Source organism: Gorilla gorilla, chromosome 12 (genome assembly GCF_029281585.2).
Source record: "Gorilla gorilla gorilla isolate KB3781 chromosome 12, NHGRI_mGorGor1-v2.1_pri, whole genome shotgun sequence".
NCBI classification, from domain to species: domain Eukaryota; kingdom Metazoa; phylum Chordata; class Mammalia; order Primates; family Hominidae; genus Gorilla; species Gorilla gorilla.
In genome coordinates this window covers 47482579-47509748 of record NC_073236.2, presented here as the reverse complement: position 1 = coordinate 47509748, position 27170 = coordinate 47482579, and the positions used below count along the sequence as shown (strand labels likewise).

At 43.5% G+C, this 27170-nt stretch overlaps 2 protein-coding genes across 14 annotated transcripts in view; one reads left to right on the top strand and one right to left on the bottom strand.

Moving 5' to 3' along the window:
* Window positions 1-213: 213 nt before the first annotated feature.
* SOWAHC (sosondowah ankyrin repeat domain family member C) lies at window positions 214-4904 on the bottom strand. Its single transcript, XM_004031587.5, has one exon. The coding sequence runs from the start codon at window positions 4721-4723 to the stop codon at window positions 3131-3133; it is 1593 nt and encodes a 530-aa protein (XP_004031635.1). The 5' UTR covers window positions 4724-4904; the 3' UTR covers window positions 214-3130.
* Window positions 4905-4991: 87 nt separating this feature from the next.
* The window catches only part of SEPTIN10 (septin 10), a 71728-nt gene continuing 49549 nt past the window's right edge, over window positions 4992-27170 (top strand). For 3 of the 13 annotated variants that reach the window (XR_010129889.1, XM_019021212.4, XM_004031585.5), the window contains exon 1: window positions 5002-5415. Coding sequence is in view for 9 of the 13 variants with exons in the window: in XM_004031585.5 (XP_004031633.1) it covers window positions 5386-5415 (30 nt within the window). In the remaining 4 variants the exon portion in view is untranslated. Of the gene's footprint in view, window positions 5416-5568; window positions 5658-26491; window positions 26561-27170 lie in introns of those variants that run through there. The other 10 variants (XR_008677025.2, XM_019021210.3, XM_004031584.4 and 7 more) reach the window with 9 other exon arrangements.

Sequence of the window (27170 nt, the reverse complement as noted above, 5' to 3'; positions counted from 1 at the left end):
ACAATCTTACTAACGGCTTTTTACTGTGTGACCCTGAACAACCATTAACCTCTATTTTCTTATCTGTAAGTCAAGAATATATGGCCCATAATCTTAAGGGATAGGAAAAGGGTCAAATAAACTGGAACTTCAAAAAGCATTTTGTGAACTGTAAAACACAGTATATGTAAAAAGTCTAAAGGACGACAGAAACTTAGACAATTCAGAGAAAAATTCTACTGTGAACATTTTATTTTGACAAAACAAACTTTACAGATTTTACAATCTCCCAAATTTCACTTATTTAAAAATAGGAGAGACAAGGCAACCTAGACTCCAAGATTTCAGGCGTGAAAAAACTAGTACCAGATATTCAAGTTACATATGCGAACTGCATTTTACATACCATGAAAGTGAAATGTGACAAACACTCACTAGTTTCAAGTGTACCTTATAAGAAACACATGGACATACTTGGGTTTTTTAACCACATAGTCTCATATCAATAAACATCTAAGTATCTGACACATATTTTTCCATTAAAGGTAGGCACAACTCTATGAATATCAAATTATATCAATCATTTGCTTTTTATAATCTTGACTGGAAACTGAAAAATAAGAGGAATGTAGAGTTAAGTAGCCGAAAATGCTACTTACTGCACACAAGCACATCATGAAAAGGAATGCTAGAAGTAGTTCTCAGGAATGGGTTTTTGAAAATTTAAAATATTATTTTATCAGAAAAGTTAAAGCCTTTAGTGGGAAAACCATGGTAAATGACATATTGACTCAACTAAAGCCCTAGCAAATTATAGATTTTGTGCAATTAGTGACCAACATATACATTTAAGAGATAATACTGACTGTTGACCAGAATCTTCTGATGGTTCTGAAGCATCTACTCTGTAGTTACTTCAGCTTTACATATCTATGAAATTTAAGATTCCTCAATGGGATGTTATAGCTTATTCTGCACTAGATACAAGTAATATGTATAGATTTAGAACAAATGACTACTTTTCACCTTCCAGGAGCCTGTTTTTATTTATACAAAATTAGATTGGTTTTTCACCCACGTGTATGCATAAGTGCTTCTCAAATTTACACCGTTCATATCTGAAATCCCACAATAAATGCAAACAAATGGATACTAGTTTATATATTTCATATTTTCATTCATCTTTTTTTTTTTTTTTTTTTTGAGACAGAGTCTCCGTTGCCCAGGCTGGAGTGCAGTGTCGTGATCTTGGCTCAACTGCAACCTCCGCCTCTCAGGTTTAAGTGATTCTCATGCCTCAGCCTCCTAAGTAGCTGGGACTACAGGCACGCACCACCACGCTCGGCTAATTTTTGTATTTTTAGTAGAGACAGGTTTTCACCATGTTGGCCAGGCTGCTTTCAAACTCCTGGCCTCAAGTGATCCACCTGCCTCAGCCTCCCAAAGTGCTGGGATTACAGGCATGAGCCACCATGCCCGGCCTTTCATCCATCTTTAAACAAATTCAATGACCATCTAGAGACAGATGTGACCAAAGTGTTACAAATTTCTATGCATTTTCTATGAATTGCTCTGTGCAGTTCACACATGGGTTCATTCACCCCGCAGGCTGTGAACTTCCTTATCCTGTAGGCTGCAGGTACTTAGGTTTCAGCAACTATGTGATCCAAAAGACTAAAGGAGGACTTGTTTAAATTAGTCCCTCTCAAAAATTGTTTCCAATCTTATAACAAACAGATTTAATATGCTTGTGGGTTAAATTTTAAAGTAATTATGAAGCCACTTACTCTAATATAAATGAATGAAATGTAATTAAGAACCATACTTAAACAAGTACTTAATTTTAATGAATGGTATTTTTCATTTATATACAAAGGAATAGCCAGCAGCATTTAAATATAGAAATAGTCCCATCTCTTCTCTATTCCCTTTTATAAAGTGCCATTTTAACTGGGTAGATTTACTACCCAGATTTTCAGTAACTACAGGATAGGTATCTAATTGTCAAGAAAAGGTTGGAAAATTAAGTTTAGCATTTTAAACATTTGTAAAACATTGCTACAAGTCATAGAGACTACCAATGTATTAAAATAAAAAGTGTACCTTACGTAAGAATCATTAAGTTGGTTTAATAATTACTTCACAGAAACATGGGCTCATGAATACTTAGGCCAATTTGTGCTAATTATTTAAACCAGAAACAGTTTCTGTAGGTAATTCAGCTCTAAGCACCATTAAATAGGGTTATGCCAAATAGAACAATGGTTAAATAATCCTCAGAATAAACACCCCAGCAAATTCAAACTTTTAGAATAGTAACAAAAGTTAGTGAGAATCTGAACGAGAGGCAACATTTTATTGAAAACTATCATAGGCTGCTAAGTGCTCTGTTTAAATAAAATTTTGTGTAGTTATTAATGTACCTTAACACTGGTGTACCTTAATAGTGGTGTTAGAGATAGGTGGAAACCATACTACAGAAGTGAATGTTGCCTGTTTCTTTTGTTCAGTGATTAAAACTGAAATTGCGTTTAAAAAAATAATTTAACTGCTACTTACAATACACATAAAATACCAAGAGGATTCCCATTTTATTCACATTATTCTCTAATTAGTATTTTTGCATTTCAACTTTGATCTGACCTTCAGTAGTACCTTAAAATGCAAATGCAATTAGTAAAAACGGGGCAGCCTGTCGTTTTCACACTTAGAAATACAATGTAGTTTCAGTACAATTTGCATTTTTTTGTTACTCTTAAAAGAGTAACCCCTTATAAAATCAGATACATAAAAACTGCATTATTCCTTACTTTGCAGGCATCCAGGAATGGTTAAAGCAAAGGAACTCTCATTCATTCATTCATTCATTCTGTTCCCCCAATTTAGATACATTTCTAGTCTCCAGAAACGGACTCCAGGGCAGGGAAGTGGAGGGCAGAGAAGAGGCACAGGTCAAGGTATGATGAATCTCTTAAAAAGAAATCCACTTTCCCCAGAAGGCTAGCCTGAAGAGAACTCCGCCCCATCCACTCCAATCCCTCAAGTAAGAATGCATAATTTAGCTTGTCTTTCTGGTCTCATTTCCTTACAACACCTAGTATTCAATTTATTAAGACAAATAAACCTTTGCATTTTCTAAAAGAAACAATTTTTACCCAAATACATTGGACTTTGGTCTCAATTTGAAGGACGAGTGGCCTTTAACAGACCGTTCCTCCTCCACTTCCTCCTCCCCCCTATCCTCCAGTGGCTGTTCTGGGTCCCTGAAAGAGGGTGTGGTGTGGACAATCTGGGTTCTGAATCGGATTTTGTTGAGTCTGGGTTTTATACGCCCACTAGAGCTGCCCGAGGCTTTGCGCCCTGGATCCTTGGCTTTGCCTCCGACCCACCCCTCAGCCGAGTGGTGATGGTGGTGATGGTGATGGTGGTGATGGTCTCCTCCATCTTCTAGGGCGTGTGAGAGTTTGTAGGTGATGAGATGCGAGGGAAGCACCTTTGAAAGCCTCCAGCGCCCACCGCCGCTACCCGCGGCGCTTTCCCCGTCACCCTCGTCCAGGGCTCCCACCAGGTTCTTGATCTCCTCGGCGATGCTCTGACTCAGGTACTGGGAGGCCTTTTTCCCACTGTAGTCCCTGATGTCCACATCGGCGTCGTAGGCCCCCACCAGCAGCTTCACCACCTCCACGTGCCCGTGCATGGCTGCCAAGTGCAGGGCGGTGTAACCCCCGCTCGTCCTGGCGTTGATGTTCACCGGCAGCTGGTGTTTGTTGGCGAAGTTGACTAGCATGGCCAGAAGCTCCTGCCTGCCGTGCTTGGCGGCCCAATGCAGGCAAGTGAAGCCGGTAATGAAGTCCCGCTTGACCAGCAGGCCGGGCTCGCAGGTGAGCAAGCCCTCCAGGCTGTCCCACTTGCCATCGGAGGCAGAGAGCATCCACGCGTGCTCCAGGGGGTCCAGCGTCACGGAGCCTCCGCCGCTGCTCTCCTCCTCCGCGGACGACGAGGCCACCGAAGCGCTGTCTGAGTCGCCCCCGCCTCTGCCGCGTCCTCCCCCGGAGGAGCTGCCCGGGCTGCTGCCCCCGGGACACACGCTCCTCTTCAGCTGCGGGGAGCTGCCCATCACCAGGTCACGGAGGTTCTGGCGGGCCGGCCTCTGTGCGGTAGCCCCCACAAGGGAGCTGCCCCTGTCCGCCTCCTCGCAGCCATGTGGCGGGAGTTCCAGGTCCTCGCTGGGCCCCGGGGCTGGAGTCCGCGGTAGGGGCTGCACGTCGCGCCGCGAGTTCTTCCTGCGAGCCCCGGCGCTCAGGGGCGGCCAGTGCGCGGCGGCGGGGGGCTCTCCCTCGCCCAGCTCGCGGCCCTGTCCAGGGAGCGACTCCGGGGCCGCTGCGTCGGGGAGCCGATCGCGCGCCTCGGGCCCGGCAGGGCCGTCGGGGGCCTCGGGCTCGGCGGTCACCTGGATTCGCGGCGGGTCCCCGGAGGGCTCGGACGGCCCTTCACAGAACCTCTTCTTGAGGTGCACGTACTTGGCGCCGTCGGCGGGATCGACGCGCACAGTGGCCACGGCGTTCACCAGCTCCTTGAAGTGCGCGCGGGCGCGGGCGCGCTGCTCCGGTTCGCCGCCCAGGGCGCCCCTGAAGTGCTGCACCAGCTCGGCGTGCAGGGCCCGGCCCCCGCGCTCCGCCAGGAAGCGCAGCACCGCCTCGGGGCCCAGCGCCGCCTCGGGGCCCCACTCTGCCGGCCCCTCCATCCTCGACCGCGCTGCTCCCCCGCCAGCGGGCGGCTCAGCGCGGTCCCATAGCGACGGGCTCCCAGCGGCCGGCTCCCGACGGCGGCGGAGTCTGGCGGGCTCAGCGGGCTGCCAGCCTAGGCGTCTGAGGCCAGAAGACTCGGCCACCGCCTCACTGGGCCGCGCCCGGGCGGACACGCCCCCTGCACCCCCGCCCCGCGCCCACGCCACCAGGCCACGCCCACTTCCGCTCCCCGCTGTCTCGGCCACACCTACCTAGGGCGGCCTCGCCTCAGGGCCCGCCCACTTCCGGCCTCGCGAGGGCTGCAATCACTGCTCCGCAGTTCCCGCCTGCATTCCTCGCTCCGTCTTCCTGGAGTCCCAGCTCTCCTTCAGCCCGCCCCAACGCTGACGCTCAGTCCTCAGGCGTCGAGGGCAGCTCCTGTGAGGGGCTCGCTTGGCGCACGCAAAACGCTCAGCGCGCACCACAGGGCGTCCGCCCCAACCCCGCCCCCGGAGGCCTCTAGCTCGGCCCCGCCCCTGTTCCTTCCCCGTCGCGGAGGCAGCCTAGCCTCGCGCCCCGCCCGTTGCTGCAGCCCTCCCGCCTTCCCGCCACCGTCGCCGGGACCAGCCGCTCGGGGCCGGGCTGATACAGCCGCTTCACCGTGCCCCTGCCCGCGACCATGGCCTCCTCCGAGGTGGCGCGGCACCTGGTGAGTCCCGCCGACGCCGGGGCCCCAGCCCCGCGCTCCCCGGCCCCCGCGGGACTTCCCGCCCTCGACCCACCGGCCCCCTGGTCCGGCCCGGGATTGTGACCCGCGCCCCCTCCGGCCCCGCCCGCCCAGTGCTCCCCGGCTTCCGCGGCGGCCGGGCGCCTGGGGCGGGAGAGGAGCCTCTGCGGAGCCTGGGCGCGGCCGGACCCCGGTTCGCGGGGCGCGGCGCCAGCGTCGGGACGGTGGGAGAGTTCTTGAACGACTTCCCGGTCTTTGCCAAAAGTTATATCCACAACGGTGTTTGTGGGTCTCTCATGGCTATAACGGAGTTGAAGGCGCAGTGCGGACTGATTGAATAGCGGTCATCTTTTACAGCCGTGAGCACTTCCGAGCCTCCCTGCCGCCAGGAGAAAGCCCGGCTTCCCTGGCTTTTCAAAAGCTCTCCCGTTTTATCCAATGGTGTGGTCGTCCAAGTTTTCCTCCATTGGGATTTTAAACCGTTTTTTTTCCCGCCTTGACTCTTTTGTACTCTAAAAGAACGCGTTTGTTCACTGTTTTGAACCTTTCCAGTTAGTTTTGTATATTTATCTCGCTTGTTAGTAAGCCAGCGGTTTTCAAAGTGTGGTTACAACTATTTTCGTTAATAGTACCAAGGTCGTGTACATCGATTTTTCCAAAGGTTACATGATATGGAATGATCTCACCGCCGTTTGGAGGGCCGATGTCTGTGTATTCTTAAAAACAAATTCTCCCTTTTAATTTTTGATAGTAAACATTGGTGGTTTTAATCTATGTAAACAAAAGCTCTTTGGAGGCTGGAGACCAAAAAGTTTGAGAACTACTCTACTAAGCAACCTCCTACATGAGAAATTTAAATTGTAGAAACAGTTCAGATTGTAGGCTGAGAGATTAGAGGATCCGTCCAAAGTGACACCGTTGGTTTGTTTTATAGAACCTGGACAAAGATTTTTCTCCCTTATTCAGCCCAGGTCTCTTTTCATTCTATCACGTATTTTTTAAAAATTTCAAATTTTCTGTCTGGACCCCCTTGTCTCAGTTGCTGTGTTTGTGTGCATGTGTGAGTGAGGGAAAATTGAGGGGTCCTGGTGAGGAAAATGTGTTTTATAAATTCTTTGATTCATAGATTACGTATCCAAACAAGCTTGAGCAGAAGAGAACACTTCATTTAGCTGATGTTAGATTTATTTTTAATTGTACTTAATTTGCTTTGAGGCTATACTTATTTTCGAATTAAACTGTATTTTGCGTTAATTGTAGATTAATATGCACTTGTAAGAAATAATACAGTATAGTGAGAACCCTGTACCCTTTATCCACCTTTCCACAATAATATCTGGCAAACACATAGTACGATATCACAACCAGCATATATTGTCATTGATTGATACAATGAAGATAAAGGATGTTCCCAGGACCAGGAGGATCCCTTAATGCCTTTTTATAACCACACACACTTCTTTCCTGCCCTGCCTCCTTCTTAACCCCAGACAATCAGTGATTCGTTTTTATTCTTACAATTTTGTCATTCCAAGACTTATATAATGGAATCACCCAGTTAGTAACCTTTTGAGCTTGGATTTTTTTTTTTTTTAACTCAGCAAAGTTCTGGAGATTCATCCAGGTTGTTGCATATATCTGCAGTTTGCTGGGGTAGTATTCCATGGTATGATTGTGCCACAGTTTGAAGGATATCTAGGTTGTTTTCAGTTTTTGGCTATTGGCAATAAAGCTGCTATAAACATTCATGTACAGTAACTCATAATGTAAGCATAAGTCTTCAGTTCTCTGGGATAGATGCCCAGGAATACAATTGTTGGGTCATATGGTAGTTGCATGCTTAGTTTTGTAAGAAACTGCCAGACTTTCTCAGAATGGCTGTATTATTTTGCATCCCTACCAGAAAGGATGAGAGGCCCAGTTTCTGCACATCCTTACCAGCATTTGGTGTTGTCCCTATTTTTAATTTAGCCATTCTTATAGGTATATAGTGACACCTCATGGTGATTTTAACTTGGATTTCCCATATTGTCACCCAGGCTAGAGTGCAGTGGTGCCAAGATGGCTCACTTCAACCTCAGCCTCAATCTCCTGGGCTCAAGTGATCCTCCTGCCTCAGCCACCCCAAGTAGCTAGGACTATAGGTGTGCACCACCACAGCCGGCTAAATTTTTGTATTTTTTGTAGAGGCAGGGGTGTGACCATGTTGCCCAGGCTGGTCTCAAACTCCTGGGCTCAAGCGATCCTCCCGTCTCAGCCTCCCAACATGTTGCCTATTTTCTAGTTAGATTTTTTTTTTTCTGTTGGGTTTAAAGTTTTTTAGGTATACTAGATTCCAGTCCTTTCTCAGATATGTGATTTGAAAATGTTCTCTTTCAGTCTGTAGTTTATCTTTTCATCTTCTAACAGGGTCTTTTGCAAAGCAAAAGTTTTCAGTTTTGTTGAAATTTATCATTATTTCCTTTTATGGATTGTGCTTTTGGTGTCAAGTTTAAGAACTCTTTGCCTAACCTTAGATCCCAAAGATTTTCTCTTATTTTTTTCCTAAAAGTTTTATAGTTTATGTTTTACATTTATGTTATGACCCATTTTGAGTTAATTTTTCTGTTAGATGTCAGACTTAAGTTGAGGGCCATTTTTTGGCCTATGGATGTCCAGTTGCTCTAGCACCATTTGTTGAATAGGCTCCCTTTCCATTATTGAATAGTTGATGCACTTTTGTCAAAAGTCAGTTGAGCATATTTGTGTGGGTCTGTTTCAGTCTGTTTCTGGGTTCTCCGTTAGCACACAGTCTTGATTCCTGTAGCTGTGTAAGTCTGAAATAAGGTAGACTGATTTCTCCCACTTTATTCTTCTCTCCCCCAGATTTTTAGCTATTCTAGTTCTGTGCCTCTCTGTAAGTTTTAGAATCGTCTTATCTATATTTACAAATAATTTTGCTGGGATTCGAGAGGAATTACATTAAATGTTTATATCGATTTAGGGAGAATTGATAGCTTTACTATGTTGAATCTTCTAACTCATGTACATAGTATTTCTCTTCATTTCTCTCTCTTTTTTTTTGAAGACGGAATGTCGCTTTGTCACCCAGACTGGAGTTCAATAGCATGATCTCAGCTCACCGCAGCCTCCACCTCCCTGGTTCAAGCGATTCTCCTACCCCAGCATCCTGAGTAGTTGGGATTACAGGCATGTGCCACCATGCCCAGCTAATTTTTTGTATTTTTAGTAGACACAGGGTTTCTCCATGTTGGTCAAGCTGGTCTTGAACTCCCAACCTCAGGTGATCCACCCGTCTCAGTCTCCCGAAGTGTTGGGATTACAGGCATGAGCCACCATGCCCGGCCCAGACCTTTTAATAGAAGAGGATATTAAAATTCAGGGAAGTGGCTGGGCGCAGTGGCTCACACCTGTAATCCCAGCACTTTGGGAGGCCCAGATGGATGGATCACGAGGTCAAGAGATTGAGACCATCCTGGCCAACACAGTAAAACCCCATCTCTGCTAAAAATACAGGAAATTAGCTGGGCTTGGTGACATGCGCCTGTAGTCCCAACTACTTGGGAGGCTGAGGCAGGAGGATCACTTGAACCTAAGAGGTGGAGGTTGCAGTAAGCCGAGATCGTGCCACTGCACTCCAGCCTGGCGACAGAGTGAGACTCTGTCTAGAAAAAAAAAACACCTCAGGGAAGTTTAGTGTCTCGCTTAAGGAATCACAGCTAGTGATTGTGAGATCTGCTCTGTGTCATATTGTCCCTGCCATTATCTCCACCATGCTCCTTATTAGGAATTGCATCATTTTATGATTCAGGAGATCCTGGCTGTATAATTAGTTATTGTTGACTGAGATGGTGGATCTTGAAATAGTGTTGAGTACAGTCCACTGACTGCCTTTTCATCTCCCGAGAAACACAGCCATAATTTTCCACTTCTTCAGTTATCCTTACCTTTTAAGTGGTGACCAAATCTTTGCAATTCCTGTCTGCATTTGTCATTTCCTGTTTTAGCTACAATGCTTCTGAACTTTTTTTCTCATTCCTTCTCAGTTTTTCTTCAGTGAGGATAATTTTTGTATCTAAGAGGCTTCTCATTTGTTTTACTTTCTGTCTTGAAGTTGTGATTCTTAATTCTTTCTTGATCTTTTTTTTTTTTTTTTTTTTTTGAGGCGGAGTCTTACTCTGTCACCCAGGCTAGAGTGCAGTGGCGCGATCTCGGCTCACTGCCAGCTCCGCCTCCCGGATTCATGCCATTCTCTCCTGCCTTAGCCTCCCGAGTAGCTTGAACTACAGGCGCCGGCCACCACGTCTGGCTAATTTTTTGTAATTTTAGTAGAGACAGGGTTTCACCGTGTTAGCCAGGATGGTCTCAATCTCCTGACCTCGTGATCCGCCCGCCTCGGCCTCCCAAAGTGCTGGGATTACAGGCGTGAGCCACCGCTCCCGGCCTGTTCTTTTCTTTCACGTCCTGGTAATTACCACCTCCGCACCTTCGGATAGTCCCATCTCTTCATCTGGAGATCCTATAATCATTGTAGTATAATGAAAGACTCAGTTCCCATGCTGCTTCCTCTGAAGCTTTCCCAGAGAACCCCAGCCCCTGGCAGCCAGGCTGCTTCTCATTTGGTATTTGGTCATATGCTACCTTGCAGTACCTCCTAATTTATGTTTTTGTATTGTTAACCTTTTGCATCAAGTAAGCTCTGCATTTTTTTCGTCCTTAATTAAATGATCTGTTTTCTGGAAGAGCAACCTGTATTATTCTTTGTATCCTCCATAGCCATACTCATATATCTTTGAGGACAGGCGTTTTTTTTTATATGGAAAGTATGTTATCTTGGACAATTTTATTCTTGCTGAATGTTAAATGAATAAATTATAAATGCTTGCAGGCAGCCAGGAGCTGTTTGTTCATCTACACATATGTTCTAATGAAGCCCCACTTTCCCTAGGCTGAAACACTGATAGTGTCATACTTTTCAGATATTCCCAGACCGATTTTCATTATAACATAGTCCCAGGCTATGTTTGGATTAATTGATTGATTGATTGATATATTTTGGTCTGTGGGAAAGAAGGAGAAGGATGCTCTTAAATTTTTATAATCTACTGCAGGATAGATTCCCTCTCTTCAAGAATACATATGGGACCCTTGCTTTCAACCATATTAATGTAATTTATCTCTGCTTTAGATTTTGAGCATTCCTAGTATAAAATGCCCGATGCGCAAAGCTTTTGTAATGAGAACTTTAATTCTTACACTTTCTTCTGATAATATCTGGAAGGTTGATTTAGATAATGCTTTATTTAGAAAATTTAATTTTTTTTTAGGATTTGTATCTACTACTGATTTAAGGATTTTGGAGGAGGAATCACGTATCTCATAGTCATGACGAAAGTAAAATATTTTAAATTCTAATGTTAAGTACCTTAAAACAAATATGATTTAATAGCTTGGGATATAGCACTTATACTTTGTTGGTATTACTTTTAGTAAATAGGCTACCCGGTCAGGCTACCTGGTCTGTGCCAGGTAGGATGGGCTCCCCAGCCCCTCCACACTAGTTTCAGCCTAAGATCCTATGATCAAGGAGCTTACCAAAGATAAGGTAGAAATGTAGCTATTCTCTGATTTCCTTTACCTTCCTCCCTTAAGAATCAGATCAAGTTTATCCTGCCCTCTGTGTGGTCTGTATTTATGGGGATAGCAAGAAAGTCCTATTGTCTTAGAGTGCGTGTTACATAGAAAGAGTTCACAAATTGTGAAATATTAGGTAGGGAGTATATTGATGGATACCTTGAATGTTCTGTGAGTGTCCATGAGAAAACTGTATCCCAGTCTCTCATGGACAAATAGAAGCTGTGCATGGTGACATTTTTCCTTAGCTGCATATATACTATTTGGCAGGAACATTGCCTGAGCTCTAAATTAGGCCAGAATTACTCAAATGATTTTTGAAAATTAAAATAAAAAGCTGCTTTTGTTATAAAAGACCTTTAAGAGGAATAGTCGACTAAGTTTAATTCTATGTGTATAGATGAGAAATGTTCTCATTGACAAATTAGTAGCTAGTTCTGCTCAATCTGAATGAGTCACGGCTTTAGAAACAGACATTGAACTTTTCCCCATCTCCAGCACAATCTTCAGTTTTTTTTTCCCATTTGCACTGCATGAAATCTACTTTATAGAAAGTCCTTTTGTCGTCTTATAAAAGTATAGATACCTCCAGACAAGTTAGTCAGTGGGTGACTTTCCTAACGCCTAGGGAGATCCTGGGAATCAAGGAAGTCAGAGTTTCCCTAGGGGTGAACACAGGTAGGTAGTTTTGATTTAGGGCAGGTTGGGTGAGAAGTCAGGGGAGGGGAGGGCTGCAAAAAGGGAGGTGAGGAAAGACTAAACTTTGCCTTTTTCAAGGTTTAACTAGAACAGTGTTTCTCAACATTTTTTCATTATTACCCCCTCAGGAGAAAAATTACATTTAAATAAAATGTAATTAATTAATAACAGATTTAATTTTTATTAAATTAGCCCAGGTAATTAAGTTCTCCCTAATGGGAGGAATCCAGTACTAAAGAATATACATTTTTCAGATAAGGTTGAGCTTTGGTGAGGGCCACAGACCATTTGTTTATTTATTTATTTTTGTCCTCCCAAGAACCGATTTCTGCTCTCTTTAGGGGGAGAGATAATACAGGTACTGCCCCCGTTGAGAATGCATGATCCATAGTTAGCCATCCTAGCAATAGGGCAACATATGTTTTTTCTTCTGAGTCTGCTACTAGATTTGAAAACAGTCTAAGACTAAATACTCTGTACATTATAAGTTAAATGAGGCATTCAAGAACTTACTCAGGACCTTAGCTGTTTGTAATATTGTTTCTATGGAGACTGTAATCTTACTCCAAGCAGCTTACTAATATGAATTTTTGGAAAATACAAATTATTTGTGTGATTATGATTTATACTACCTTTAAATAAGTGGAATGAAAGCTTTTTACAAAAAGCTCAATATTGAGCTAAATAGTAAAGGAAGCGATGGCCATGGATTAGCGGAGAAGAGCAGGCTAGACATTTTAGACAGGAAGAATATTCACTGTCTGACACTGTTTATATGCTCAAACTTAACATGAGAAGCCTTTCAATTCTTCACTATTCATGAAAGAAATAGCTTTGCTGGGCGCGGTGGCTCATGCCTGTAATCCCAGCACTTTGGGAGGCTGAGGTGGGTGGGTCACCTCCGGTCAGGAGTTTGAGACCAGCCTGGTCAACATGGTAAAACCCTGTGCCTAGTGGTACGTGCCTGTAGTCCCAGCTACTCGGGAGGCTAAGGCAGGAGAATCGCTTGAACCTGCGAGACGGAGGTTGCAGTGAGCCGACATTGCACCACTGCACTCCAGCCTGAGTGACAGAGTGAGACTCCATCTCAAAAAAAAAAAAAAAAAAAAAAAAACTTTAAAATTTTTAGTGCAATTTTTTTTTTAATAAAAGGGAACTTTTTAGCTATTATTTTCAACTTTTAGTGGCCTAGTAATCTCTGAAGATCTTTGCAGGTAATAAAGTAGTCAAGATATATTTTTCTGTGGACTTGTCCTTTATGGCTATAACTATGTCCACTATAGTAATTGAATGCTACCAGATGCTGAAGTGCATTCACCATGGCAAGTACTTCCCTTGTGTTATCACATTTTATTTTTTATTTTTTGTTTTTTGAGACAGAGTCTTGCTTTGTTGCCAGACTGGAATGCAGTGGTGCAGTGTTGGCTCACTGCAACCTCTGCGTCCCGGGTTCAAACGATTCTCCTGCCTCATCCTCTGGAGTAGCTGGGATTACAGGCATGTGCCACCACACCCAGCTAATTTTTGTAGTTCTAGTAGAAGCAGGATTTCACCATGTTGGCCAGGATGGTCTCAATCTCTTGACTTCGTAATCCTCCCTCCTTGGTCTCCCAAAGTGCTGGGATTACAGGCAGGAGCCACGGCACCCCGCCTGTGTTATCACATTTTATTCTCCCAGCCCATGAGCTGAGTACTGTTATCTCCAGTTTTTTGGATGAGATGCAACTTTCACACATCCTTGCACAAAATGTCTCTTGTTTCCTCCATGTTGTCTTTGTACCTCCTTGCCCCAGACCTCATTCCAGGCTTTGGCAGTTCTTAATGATGCAGCATTTTGCATCTGTTGCTACTATACAGTTAATTCTAACAGCCTTCTTAACATACATTTATACTGATGTCATGCTAACTCTTCTTCTTTGTGACATGGATCATTGAGAGAATTTCTAGGGGCTCTCTGTTTTGGTAGAAGATAGGCTGCTTGTCACATAGTAACAGAAATTCTGTTGTATAGAAAAGAATTATAATTTACAGTTTCCATGTAACTCTGAGGACTAAAGAACCTAATACAGCATTATAATTTGAACAGTTGGAGAAAATAATTTTTTTTTGTATTTGCATATTTTGCTATATATTTTCTTTTTTGTTGATTACAAAAATTATACAGATATTATTTAGCTTATCCTCAGGTATTCTGATTAGCTTTTTTAGCTACACTTTCCCATTTACCTACCTTTTAGTCAGAAAATTATGTTATACTTTTATGAATTAACTTTGTTATTCAAGTACAATTTATTTATTTATTTATTATTATTTTTTGAAATGGAGTTTCACTCTTGTCGCTCAGAGTAGAGTGCAGTGGTACGATCTCAGCTCACTGCAACCTCCATTTCCCGGGTTCAAACGATTCTCCTGCCTCAGCCTCCTGAGTAGCTGGGATTACGGGCACCTGCCACCATGCCTGGCTAATTTTTGTATTTTTAGTAGAGACAGAGTTTCACCATGTTGGGCAGGCTGGTCTCAAACTCCTGACCTCAGGTGATCTGCCTGATCATGCTAGTAATATGGTATAATTATATTCAGCCCAAAAACTAAGCCTGACTGGCTTGATGAATTAAGCTGAATCTTTAATGCTCTTATCAGTGTAGAACAATTCAAGTCTCAAGGAATCAATGGAAACTTCAAGAGAAGTGAGAATTACCACTGGGCCACGTATATTTGTTTTTGATAATGTAAAATTTACCCTAATTATATGCTTGACTAAAGATTTGGGTGATTACATAAAAGTTCTTTGAGGGATCCAAGGTGCTCATAGGAACCTTAAACTCAGTAGTTCCAAAGTTGCATCAAACCTGTGCTGATTCCTCTCCTATTCTCTTTCCTGCTTCACAGTGACGTCTCTCCAGTGACCTTAGTTTGAGTCACTTGGACTCAGAATCACGAAGTCAGCTTCTTGCAGCCTCACCTTTTCTGCTGTCCTTGCATTTACATGTAAGCCTCCTTGGGCTTCAGTGATGAGCTCACTGTGATTTTCCAACCATACCGGTTATATTTGTACCCTTGGCACACGCAGATTCCACTACTGTGTTGTCCCTCCCCTCCCCTCCCCAGAGTCTCGTTCTGTCACCCAGGCTGGAGTGGCTCAATCTTGGCTCACTGTAAGCTCCGCCTCCCGGGTTCATGCCATTCTCCTGCCTCAGCCTCTTGAGTACCTGGGACTACAGGCACCCGCCACCATGCCTGGCTAATTTTTTGTATTTTTACTGGAGACAGGGTTTCACCATGTTAGCCAGGATGGTCTCGATCTCCTGACCTCGTGATCCACCCGCCTCGGCCTCCCAAAGTGCTAGGATTACAGGCCTCAGCCACCACGCCCGGCCTCTTTTCTTTTCTTTCTTTCTTTTTTCTTTCTTTCTTTTCTCCCCGCCCCACCCCTCCCCCCCCCCCTTCCCTTCCCGTTCCTTCTTTCCTTTCTTTCTCTTTTCTTTCTTTCTTTCTTTCTTTCTATGGGGTCCCGCTCTGTCACCCAGGCTGGAGTGCAGTGGTGCAGTCTCAACCACTGCAACCTCTGCCTCCTAGGTTCAAGCAATTCTCCTGTCTCAGCCTCCCAAGTTGCTGGGATTACAGGCACACACCACCACACCTGGCTAATTTTTTTTTAATTCTTTTTTTTTTTTTTTTTTGAGGCAGAGTCTCGCTCTGTCGCCCAGGCTGGAGTGCAGTGGCATGATCTCGGCTCACTGCAAGCTCCACCTCCCAGGTTCACACCATTCTCCTGCCTCAGCCTCCCGAGTAGCTGGGACTACAGGCATCTGCCACTACGCCCGGCTAATTTTTTTGTATTTTTAGTAGAGATGGGGTTTCACCATGTTAGCCAGGATGGTCTCGATCTCCTGACCTCGTGATCCGCCCACCTTGGCCTCCCAAAGTGCTGGGATTACAGGTGTGAGCCACCGTGCCCGGCTTAAAATTTTAATTAGAGACGGTTTCACCATATTGGCCAGGCTGGTATCGAACTGCTGACCTCAGGACCCACCACGCCCAGCCTGTCTGTCTTTATTTGCTAGGAAATTTCCTGTTTCTTCAAGTCTCTGCTCAAGCCTTTTCTTGCCAGTGCTTTCTCTGACTATGTAGATTTCATTATACCCTGAGTGTCTTTTCCAGATTTTTAGTTGTATGTATGTCTCCCAATTGTACTAAGATTTAAATTGCAAGGATATTGATTTATACAGCTTTGATCCACAATGCCTGGGGTCTGTTGTTCTGTCCTTAAAATGTAAGGCTTTAAAAATAATATTGTGAGGCCGGGCGCAGTGGTGCACGCCTGTAATCCCAGCTCTTTGGGAGGCTGAGGCAGGCGGATCACGAGGTCAGGAGATTGAGACCATCTTGGCTAACACGGTGAAACCCCATCTCTACTAAAAATACACAGAAAAAAATTAGCCAGGCGTGGCGGTGTGTGCCTGTAGTCCCAGCTGCTGGGGAGGCTGAGGCAGGAGAATGGCGTGAACCCAGGAGGTGGGGCTTGCAGTGAGCCGAGATTGCGCCACTGCACTCCAGCCTGGGTGACACAGTGAGACTGTCTCAAAAAAATAATAATAATAATAATGATAATAATAACATTATGTACATTTGTGGAGTAAGTGAAAAACAATAAGCATTGATAGACTTCACACTGATTCCTAAGTATTCTGTTTTCCCAGATGTTCCTGTCAACTTTAGGTCCTTTTAATGCTTTTTTGTTTTGCTTTTTTGTTTTGTTTTTGAGACAGGGCCTTGCTCTGTTGCCCAGGCTGGAGTACAGTGGTGCAGTCACAGCTTACTGCAGCCTTGACCTCCCAGGCTCAGATGATCCTCCTGCCTCAGTCTTCCAAGTATCAGTTTCCGCAGGTGCACACCACTGTGCCTGGCTAATTTTTTTTTTTTTTTTTTGAAACAGGGTCTGCCTATGTTGTTCAGGCTTTAAGTCCTTTTAATGGGTATCTATTTCTCTTCCTTCCCCTTTTCTTCAGCTCCTCTCTCATTTGCTTTTCCTGGGCTAAGTAAATGACTTCTCAAATTTCATTGGCTTTTCTGTCACCTAGCCTGCATGGAACATGCTCTCTTTTGAAGGAATTCGAGCCATCTAGTAATCCTTTTTTTTTTTTTTTTTAATTTGAGATGGAGTTTTGCTTTTGTTGCCCAGGCTGGAGTGCAATGGTGCAATCTCGGCTCACTGCAACCTCTGCCTCCCAGGTTCAAGCGATTCTCCTGCCTCACCCTCCCGAGTAGCTGGGATTATAGGCATGCGCCACCACACTCAGCTAATTTTGTACTTTTAGTAGAGATGGGGTTTCACCATTTTGGTCAGGCTGGTGTCAAACTCCTGACCTCAGGTGATCCACCCGCCTTGGCCTCCCAAGGTGCTGGCATTACAGGCGTGAGCCACCGTGCCCGGCCTACTTTTTATTTAAATAAGCCTTGAGATTTAGTTCCACAGGGTCTTTTCACATCAGTAAGATGCAATTTTATTGTCTTAATCTTAATTTTATTGTCTTTAATCTCCCTTTCTGTTCATGCAGTTTCTGTAAGTTGTTTTCATTCTTCACATCACAAACTTTCTCTCATTGCTTGTTCCAAGTTATAGTCATAAAATCTGAGTTGAAAGGGATCTTAGAAAATTGTTACCTTTGTTACCCACTTAGTACAGAAATTAGCTCTGTAGTATTGATAGGGGTTACTGTGCCGCTGTTGGAACCCTTCCAGGGTCTGAGCTCAGTGCTTCCTAGGCAGCTCATTTCTCTGTTAGACAACTTGAGTCCTTCAGTCATTTCCCTTCCTTGTGTCAAAATCTGCCTCACTAGTCTATTCATGGGTCCTGGTTTTTCCCTCGGGAAGCTCATTTCCATATGACAGACTGAATATACTTTGCTGTCCCTTAATCCTCTTATGCTTATGCTGCAATAGGCTAACAATATTGGGAAAAAGTCATATTTCCTTGACTCATACAGTGCTAGAAAGTAACTTGTAGAGTATTAGAAAACTTGATCTGTAAGACATCATAAAAGAAGATTTAGTTACTTTTTTTTTTTTTTTAACTTCAGGGTGTAGAAAGATATTTTGAGCTTTATATTTAAGGAAGAAGCCGTAAAGGAAAAGATTTATAGTTTAGTCTTTATGAAAACTGGAAAGGTCATTAATAAATCAGGAAAAGATATTTATGATACACATGACAAGCAAAGAGTTATACTCAGCAGCTCTTACTAATAAGAGAAACAAAGAAGGAGTACCCTGATAGGCAAGTGGGAAAACATGAATTGGTGATTTATGGAAATATAGGAGAAATGGCCAGTAAGCTGAAAAATGTTTAAAATACCAGAAGTTAAATTAAGATGTTAGTTTTGCCTGTCAAATTGACAGAAATTTAAAAATTGTTAATACCCCGTACTGATGAATATATAATGAAATGGACCCTTTTATACACTTGTGATTATTGTGAAATATGTATTTGGTCTTTGACCCCTGACATACAACTGCTGAAATCCTTAAAACTTCCAAAGTGATGTCTTTTGTATGCTAATGAGATGACTGGTGGCTGGCAGCCCCTAGGTAGCTTAAGGATGGGGCTGGTCACCAGAAAGAACAAGGCAAGATTAGAGAAACTGGGGGATTCAGTTTCATCCCCCAGTCTCTAGGAAAGGGAGAGGGGCTGAAAGTTAATTGATACCAGTGACCAGTGGTTAATCAACCATGCCTGTATAATGGAGGCTCCTTAAGAACCAAGAAGGACTGGGTTCAGAGAGCTTGCAGATAGCCAAACACATGGAGGCTTACACACATCCATGTGTTGGGAGGGTGGCATACCCCCCTCCATGGGGCCAGAAGCCCCTGGGCTTGGGACTCTTCCACATGTTGAGCTTTGTATCTCTTTATCTGGCTGTTTATTTGTATCCTTTAAAATATTCTTTGTAATAAACTGGTAAATGGAGCAAATGAACAAATTAATTGAACCCGAGATGGGGGTTGTGGGGACCCTGATTTCTAGCCATTTGTTAGAAGCGTTGGAAAATAACCTGGGGCTGGCGATGAGCAGAGGTGGAGTGGGAATGGGGCAGAGTCTTGGGGACTAGCCCTCAGTCTGTGGGATCTCACTCTATTGCCAAGTAGAGAAGTCAGAATTAAATTAGAGGGCACCCAGCTAGTGTCTACTACAAAACTGATTGCTTGGTGGGTGGGTGGGAAAAAACTTCCCACATTTGGTCACAAAATTATCCTGTGTTGTGTGAGAGCAGAGGAAAAACAGTTTGTGTTTTTTTTTTTCAACTCATTGCTAATATTAGAAATATAAGCAGGTAGGTCCAGTCTTTTTGAGGGGCAGTTTGGCAGTATGCTTGGAACAGGAATCATATTCTAGGAATTTATCATGAAGATATTGTCAGATGCACAGAATAATTGATGGTTATACAGGTGAGTTGGGTGGAATTCTGGAAGCAGACATGTAGGAGGAGCTAGCAGTGTAGGAGATTTCTTGGAGATGAGGGGCAGGGGTAGTATTGCCTGTGAAAGTTGAAGAGAGAAGAAAGCAGGACATGTGGGTGTTGGGGAGAAAGCCTTCAGGCCCTGATCCAGATCTTAATAGCCGTGCAAGGAAAGAAGGGAGGAAGCCCAGTTGAGCAGTGAGAGCTGCAGAACAGTGTGGATCTGACAAAGTCTGGGCCAGGCAGCCCTGACATCCCTACTGTGCCCAGTCTTCACCTACCAGCTGCCTAGGGAGAAAGTGGTCTTGGGTCTATACTGCAGCAGATTCCAAAGGCTCTACAGGTGGAGACGGTCAGCAAGCTGCAATCTTTGTAGGCACAGGACTAGGTATTGCTTGAAGGGAGAATCAGAATGGCGCACCTGTTTGGCTGCCATGAGAGGAAGTTCATTGTAGTGTTAGTAAAATAGCACAAATTGGGACATTCATTGCAGTGTTACTGAAACAGCACAAATTAGAAATGATATTTTTTCTATAATAAATTTCTAATTAGGAGGAGTAATTTTAAAATAAGATTACATTTGTATTTTAAACTGTCTTTGTTATAGTGCAAGCTTTTGTTAAGCTTGAGACTCTTAACTCTTTTATATGAACTACTATCAAGAATTTCCCCATCTTGATGATCTTTTGAGACTAAAAAGTAGAATTTGCAGTTATCCTTTAACTTTTGATGTATTTGTTGGAGTTTGATGGTATAATGGAGGTGCTATTTTGCTGGGATTGGACAACCCTAAGCCTTGCTGTACTGACACCCTCCGGAGGATATGCAAACAGGCCATGCACACTGGAGGCCAACTTGCTGCTGCCTTATCTTGCTCACTCTTGGTAATTTCACTTGAGTTCTTTTTTTTTTTTTTTTTTTTTTGGAGACTGAGTCTTGCTCTTTTGCCCAGGCTGGAGTGCAGTGGCACAATCTCGGCTCACTGCAACCTCCGCCTCCTGAGTTCAAGCAGTTCTTCTGCCTCAGCCTCCCAAGTAACTGGGATTACAGGCGCACACCACCACGCCTGGCTAATTTTTGTATTTTTAGTAGAGAGAGGGTTTCACCATGTTGGCCAGGCTGGTCTCAAACTCCTGATCTCAAGTGATCCACCAGTCTTGGCCTCCCAGAGTGCTGGGGTTACAGGTGTGAGCCACCGCGCCCGGCCTCCACTTGAGTTCTTTTTTTTCTGGGTTGTAATTAGCATCCACTTCTAGCAGTGTGGTCTGCATTAACTTGAATAACTTAATGTTACTACTTGTTTTAGGAAAATTTTAGATCACTGTTAACCTGTAACTTTATTTTAACTTGAATTTTCCCTTAACCTGAAGATGTTATAAAATGATTTTAAATAATGAGTCTGTGGAATCTTTCAAAGTATTGTTTCAAGCCAAATACCCCACCGTCCTGAAACTCATAAAATAGGCCCAGATAATAATTATTTTTTTTATTTTTATTTTTTTTTGAGACCTAATCTCACTCTGTCGCCCAGGCTGGAGTGCAGTGGTGTGATCTGGGCTCACTGCAACCTCCACCTCCCTGGTTCAAGCAGTTCTCCTGCCTCCTGGTAAATGGAACAAATGAGCAAATTAATTGAACCTAGCCTCCTGAGTAGCTGGGATTACAGGCATGCACTGCCATGCCTGGCTAATTTTTGTATTTTTAGTAGAGATGGGGTTTCACCATGTTGGCCAGGCTGGTGTTGACCTCCTGACCTCAAGTGATCTACCTGCCTCAGCCTCCCAAAGTGCTGAGATTACAGGCATGAGCCACCATGCCCGGCCTCCCGATGTTAATTATTTAGGCCACTTTTTGCTTTTTGTTCTCTCACGCTCTTGCTCACATTATCCTAAAGAATGCCAAACAAGACCTCATAGAATCCCAAGGGACAGTTTAAAAACTTTGGTTCTATATTTTGGACTAACTTTATAATAATAAAAATTTTGGAAAAGTGAAGTTAAAGTCAAGTGATTATAGGGCCGGGCGCGGTGGCTTATGCCTATAATCCCAGCACTTTGGGAGGCTGAGGTGGGCGGATCACCTGAGGTTGGGAGTTCGAGACTAGCCTAACCAACGTGGAGAAACCCTGTCTCTAGTAAAAATACAAAAGTTAGCCGGGTGTGGTGGTGCATGCCTGTAATCCTAGCTACTCTACTTGGGAGGCTGAGGCAGACAAATCACTTGAACCCAGGAGGCAGAGGTTCCAGTGAGCTGAGATCACGCCATTGCACTCCAGCCTGGGCAACGAGAGCGAGACTCCATCTCAAAAAAACAAAACAAAACAAAAAAACATAAAGCTAAGTCAGGATTCTGTTTCCTGAGGCTCATTGGTCTGCTTAAGGGGTGGCTGTAAGGCATTTTCAGAAATGTTTCCCAGCAGGGTAAGGAAAATTGTTACCTAGGGGCCTGTTGGGAAAGAAGCATCAGAAGTTTATCTGTAATTGGTGGACAGGAAAAGGCCATGTTTCCCAAGGGCCCTAGGATGAATTGTGTGTCTGTCACATAGCCTGTATCCCACAAACTGAGATTTTAAAAAAGGTGCAGCACCTGACCTTCCTCCAGCTATCCCACGTCTGACACTTCTTTCTAGGATTCATAGATAATACAACTTTTTAAAAAGTACATGGTAGACCTTGCTAGGAGTTAAGTTACTGTAGGGGATTTTTCCTTTTGGAAAGTAGGTGTGTAGATTTATATATGGTTTTGTGTGTGTGTGATATATATGTATCTTTAAAATAGAAGCTACAGGAAAAGCAAATTGACTGTGTAGTCAAAGGTGGTTTGAGATGGTTAGTCTCCTTACCCCCTTGTGCATTGAAACGAGATTGTGGTCACCTATTGTACATTCATGTTTCTCTGAGACACAGTCACAAGGTCAAGGACCATGTCTTACTACTGTTGAGACTGCGGAGCCTAGCTGAGTGGTTTACACATACTAAGTGGGTGGTCAACAATAGAGCAGGCCAGAATTCTTGCAGATTTTTAATTTTTCTCTAATTTAGTGTTTCTTAGCCCTACACAGAGCTCTGTTTGCCATTAGAGGGATTCAGCCAACTCTTGTCCTATTATTACTTTTCCTGCTAATTTATTAAAAACCTTTTCCAGCCAGGCACGGTGGCTCATGCCTATAATCCTATCACTTTGGGAGGCTGAGGCAGACAAGTTGCTTCAGCTCAGGAGTTCGAGACCAGCCTGGGCAACAGAGTGAGAGCTTGTCTCTACAAAAAAATTAGCCAAGTGTGCTGGGATGTGCCAGTGGTCCCATCTACTTAGGAGGCTGAGGCAGGAGGATAGCTTGAGCTTGGGAGGTGGAGGATCTCGGCTGTGAGTCAAGATCATGCCACTGCACTTCAGCTTGGGTGACAGAGCCAGAACCTGTTTTAAAAATAACTAAATTAATAAATTTAAAAAAATTAAGAAAACCTTTTCCAATATTAAACTTGTTTTGGAAATTTAACTGACCAAGTAGTACTAGTGGAAAATATTTGAAATAATTATTCATATTACTTTAATGTGACTCATTTAAACTTACTAATCAAAACATTTATCCACTGAGATTTTAAGTAGGCTTTTTGGCCGATGTTCAGAAACACAGTAAATGAATAAACAAAAGCAGATATTTGATATGAACTTACATAAATGACAGAAATTTAACCTATATTTTATTTAAGTTTAATGGCAAATGAGTATAAAGCCTCTAATTTTTTTCTTTTTTTTTTTTTTTTTTTGAGATGGAGTCTCGCTGTCTGCCAGGCTGGAGTGCAGCGGCGCGATCTCGGCTCACTGCAAGCTCTGCCTCCTGGGTTCACGCCATTCTCCTGCCTCAGCCTCCCGAGTAGCTGGGACTACAGGTGCCCGCCAGCACGCTCAGCTAATTTTTTGTATTTTTAGTAGAGACGGGGTTTCACTGTGTGAGCCAGGATGGTCTTGATCTCCTGACCTCATGATCCACCCACCTCGGCCTCCCAAACTGCTGGAATTACAGGCGTGAGCCACCATGCCTGGCCTAATAAAGCCTCTAATTTTTTTTCTAAGCAAATTTTACTTATCAACACTAAGCAACATTTCACCAAAACTCATGATATGCTATCATTATATTAAAAACTAAAAACCACTTTTTTACCAGTAATTTTTAAAGTTTGATTTTCAGCCGGGTGTGGTGGTGCATGCCTGTAGGCCCAGCTGTTTCAGAGACTGAGGTGGGAGGATCGCCTGAGCCTAGGAGGTTGAGGCTGCAGCGAGCTGTGATCGCACCACTGCACTCTAGCTTAAGCAATAGTGGGAGATCTTTTCTCTAAAATAAAATAAACATTAAACTTTTCCTTAAAGTTCTATACTTGACAAGTCAAAATAATATAGCCTCAGTGAATTATATGTGTGGTGCATCACTTATAGTAGACACAGATGCTGAGAGGCAAGCAGGTAGTATGTTAGGTCCGGAATTAACGACAAGCATGGAATGTTCTACCCTCCTCCTCATTGTATCAAATGCAGGGCTCTGACCAGGGCCTCTAGCCAGATATTATCTGTGGCACTTAGCCTTTAGCAGAAAGTCAGACTCTAAATGGCCATTTCTGGTTTACTCAGTCTGCCACTCAGGTATTGTCTCTAATCTGTTCGTTTTTTCCTTCAAATTCTTACACTTACTGTACTTTCTCCAAGTACGAAATTCTGCCTTCTGGTGTTTAGGGATTTTTTTTCTACCTTAAATTTCTCATCTAGATTTATACCTCTTTCCTGACTCACTTCAAAGTCATTTTCTTCTTTGACTCCTGCCTTCAGTGATCTCTAATTTCTCCAAATTTCTGTAACCACCACTGTTTGTTTCCAGGGGCTCTCACTTTGTTTCTGTCCTACAGACTAGAGGGACGTGATACTGCTTAGGTACCACATGATGACTGGGACGGGGGGGCCTTTCAGAATGGCAGGGTGTAAGTGAAGTATATGTGTAGTTAAAAGCTGAAGCCTGAAGCCAGGTATTAAAATCAGGCTAGTCTCTGATGTGCTTTGTATCATTTACATACTTTTTGCCTTTTAGATTGTGAAAACACAATCAGAACCGTTGTGTCCCTCACTGAGCTTTTGCGTGCTTTGAAATAGGAGCATCTTCCAACTGACAAGTGTCATTTTGTGTTGGAAAAACTTAGGATTTGAAAACACTGTTGGCTGGGCGTGGGGGCTCAGGCCTGTAATCCCAGCACTTTGGGAGGCCAAGGCGGTAGGATCGCTTGAGGTCAGGAGTTTGAGACCACCCTGGCCAATGTGGCAAAACCCCATCTCTACTAAAAATACAAACATAAGCCAGGCGTGGTGGTGCTTGCCGGTAATCCCAGCTGCTCGGGAGGCTGAGGCAGGAGGATCGCTTGAATCCAGGAGGCAGAGGTTGCAGTAGCTGAGATTGCACCCCTGCACTCCAGCCTGGGTGACGGAGCGAGACTCTGTCTCAAAAAAAAAACATTGTTATTCGGAGTGTTCAGTCACAAGGTCAGCCTATTTTATCAAAATGTACCAGCAAAAGATTGTTGTTAGCATATATGAAATTTGGTCACGATGTACACTATTTTGTCTGTGTAAGATTTATTTACTGTGTGTGTGTGTGTGTGCACGCGCGCGTGTGTGCATGCGCATGCGTGCACGCGCCCACACAGAGGATCACGGTGAGGTGGTGGGAGCACCCAAGTTCTCTCTTTCATTACAATGCGGTTTGTTGCAGCATGGTTCATTGTAATTGCAGAGGAGAGGACAGTCTCAATGAAGAGCGTCGATATATATACACCACACTGTAGTATACAGAGGAGAACACTGTGCTGTAGAAAGAATGAGGTAGATCTAAATAGTACTGCGAAACAGTCTCCAGGAGAGATTCAGCAAAAAAAAACCACAGTGCAGAGCAGTAGACAGCTACCATTTATATAAACAAAGGAGGCCTGCTTAGACATGCACAGCCTCTCTCTGGAAGGATGCGTAAGGGTCTGGTGCCTCTCGGGAAGAGCGCTGAGCTATTAGAGAATCAAGAGTGGGAAGGGAGTAATTGTGTACTGTATTCTCATTGACACCATTTGCAATTTTTTTTACCACATTCATATTAATATTACTTTTTAAATAATGTGACATTTCCTCATTATCTTGTGCTGTATTCAGAAGTAGGATAGCAGTACCTTGGAATTAGTACAGTTTTTCTTGTACCTCTCTTCCCTCATTCTCTACTGTTGCGAACAGTGAATATCCATTTGGTTTACAACTTGAGGCAGTAGAAGGAACACCAGTTTGGCAGTCAAATCAGACCTGTGTCTATACACTACTGGCTTGTATGATTTTGGGTAAATTAACCTTTCAGAATCCGAATTTTTTCATCTAGGCTGTGGGAATGTTAATATGTATAGCTCAGATGTATTGTAAGGATTAAATAAGAAAATAAACTTAATGAGCTAGCATAGTGATATGGACGTGTAATATGAGTTCTATAAATGATTATTTTAGTGACTAAGGTACTTGTTCAAATTATAAAATCCCTGCTTTCCCCACCGCACCACAATTGTAGCATTCTTGACATTTGTATTTCCTCTGACATGCAGCAGTGGAACATACCTAATTTTGAGGGACTTCTTGGCTCTTAGAGTATCTTTAAAAATGAAAAGGCCAGGCGTGGTGGCTCACGCCTGTAATCCTAGCACTTTGGGAGGCCGAGGCAGGCCAATCACGAGGTCAGAAGTTCGAGACCAGCCTGACCAACATGGTGAAACCCCGTCTCTACTAAAAATACAAAAATTAGCCAGGCATGGTGGCGCGCACATGTAATCCCAGCTACTCAGGAGGCTGAGGCAGGAGAATCACTTAAACCTGGGAGACGGAGGTTGCAGTGAGCCGAGATCATGCCATTGCACTCCAGTCTGGGTGACAGAGCAAGATGCCGTCTCAAAAAAAAAAAAAAAAAAAAAAAAAGTTCTTTCTCTCTCTACTTGTAAATGGAAGTTTACTAATCTCATAAAATTTTTTTGTGTACAAGTATATTACTGTATATGTTGAATATTATATGTAATTTACTTATGTAGATACCTATCCAGCAAGAAAGCCACAATTTCAAACACGATTCAATAATGTAGACTACACATCAAAACTTGGTGATAACAACATTATTATAACACCTTATTCATGTAAATATATTATTCAGATAATGGGTTTTGGGGAGTAATGTTTCTGTTTCCTTTTAAGCCTTTGTATTCCTTTTTTAGCTCTTTCAGTCTCACATGGCAATGAAAACAACTTGTATGTCTTCACAAGGATCAGATGATGAACAGATAGTGAGTATGTCTTTTAAATAGATACCATATTGTACTCTAAATGCTTCTATGATTTTAAAATAACTACTTGGAGAGCTTATAGACTCTTGTGATAGAGACTTCCGTTTGTACTTACCTCCAACGTGAATTAATTTTTCTGTTGATTCAAGTGAAAAGTCGATGATGGATTGAATAATTGAGTATCCACAATATTCTTAATTGAGTATCCACAATATTCTGACATTAAGGAAATTTTTTTTTCTGTTTCTTTTTTCGTTTCCTTTTTTTTTTGTAGACAGTCTTGCTCTGTCGCCCAGGCTGGAGTGGAGTGGCATGATCTCGGCTCACTGCAACCTCTGCCTCCTGGGTTCAAGCGATTCTCCTGTCTCAGCCTCCCGAGTAGCTGGGATCACAGGTGACCACCACCAGGTCCGGCTAACTTTTTTGTATTTTAGTAGAGATGGGGTTTCACCATGTTGGTAGGCTAGTTTTGAACTCCTGACCTCAAGTGATCTGCCCACCTCAGCCTCCCAAAGTGCTAGGATTACAGGCGTGAGCCACTGCGCCCAGCCCTGTTTCTTTTTATCATTCGTTGTTTGTTTTTGTTTTTTGAGACAGAGCTTTGCTCTGT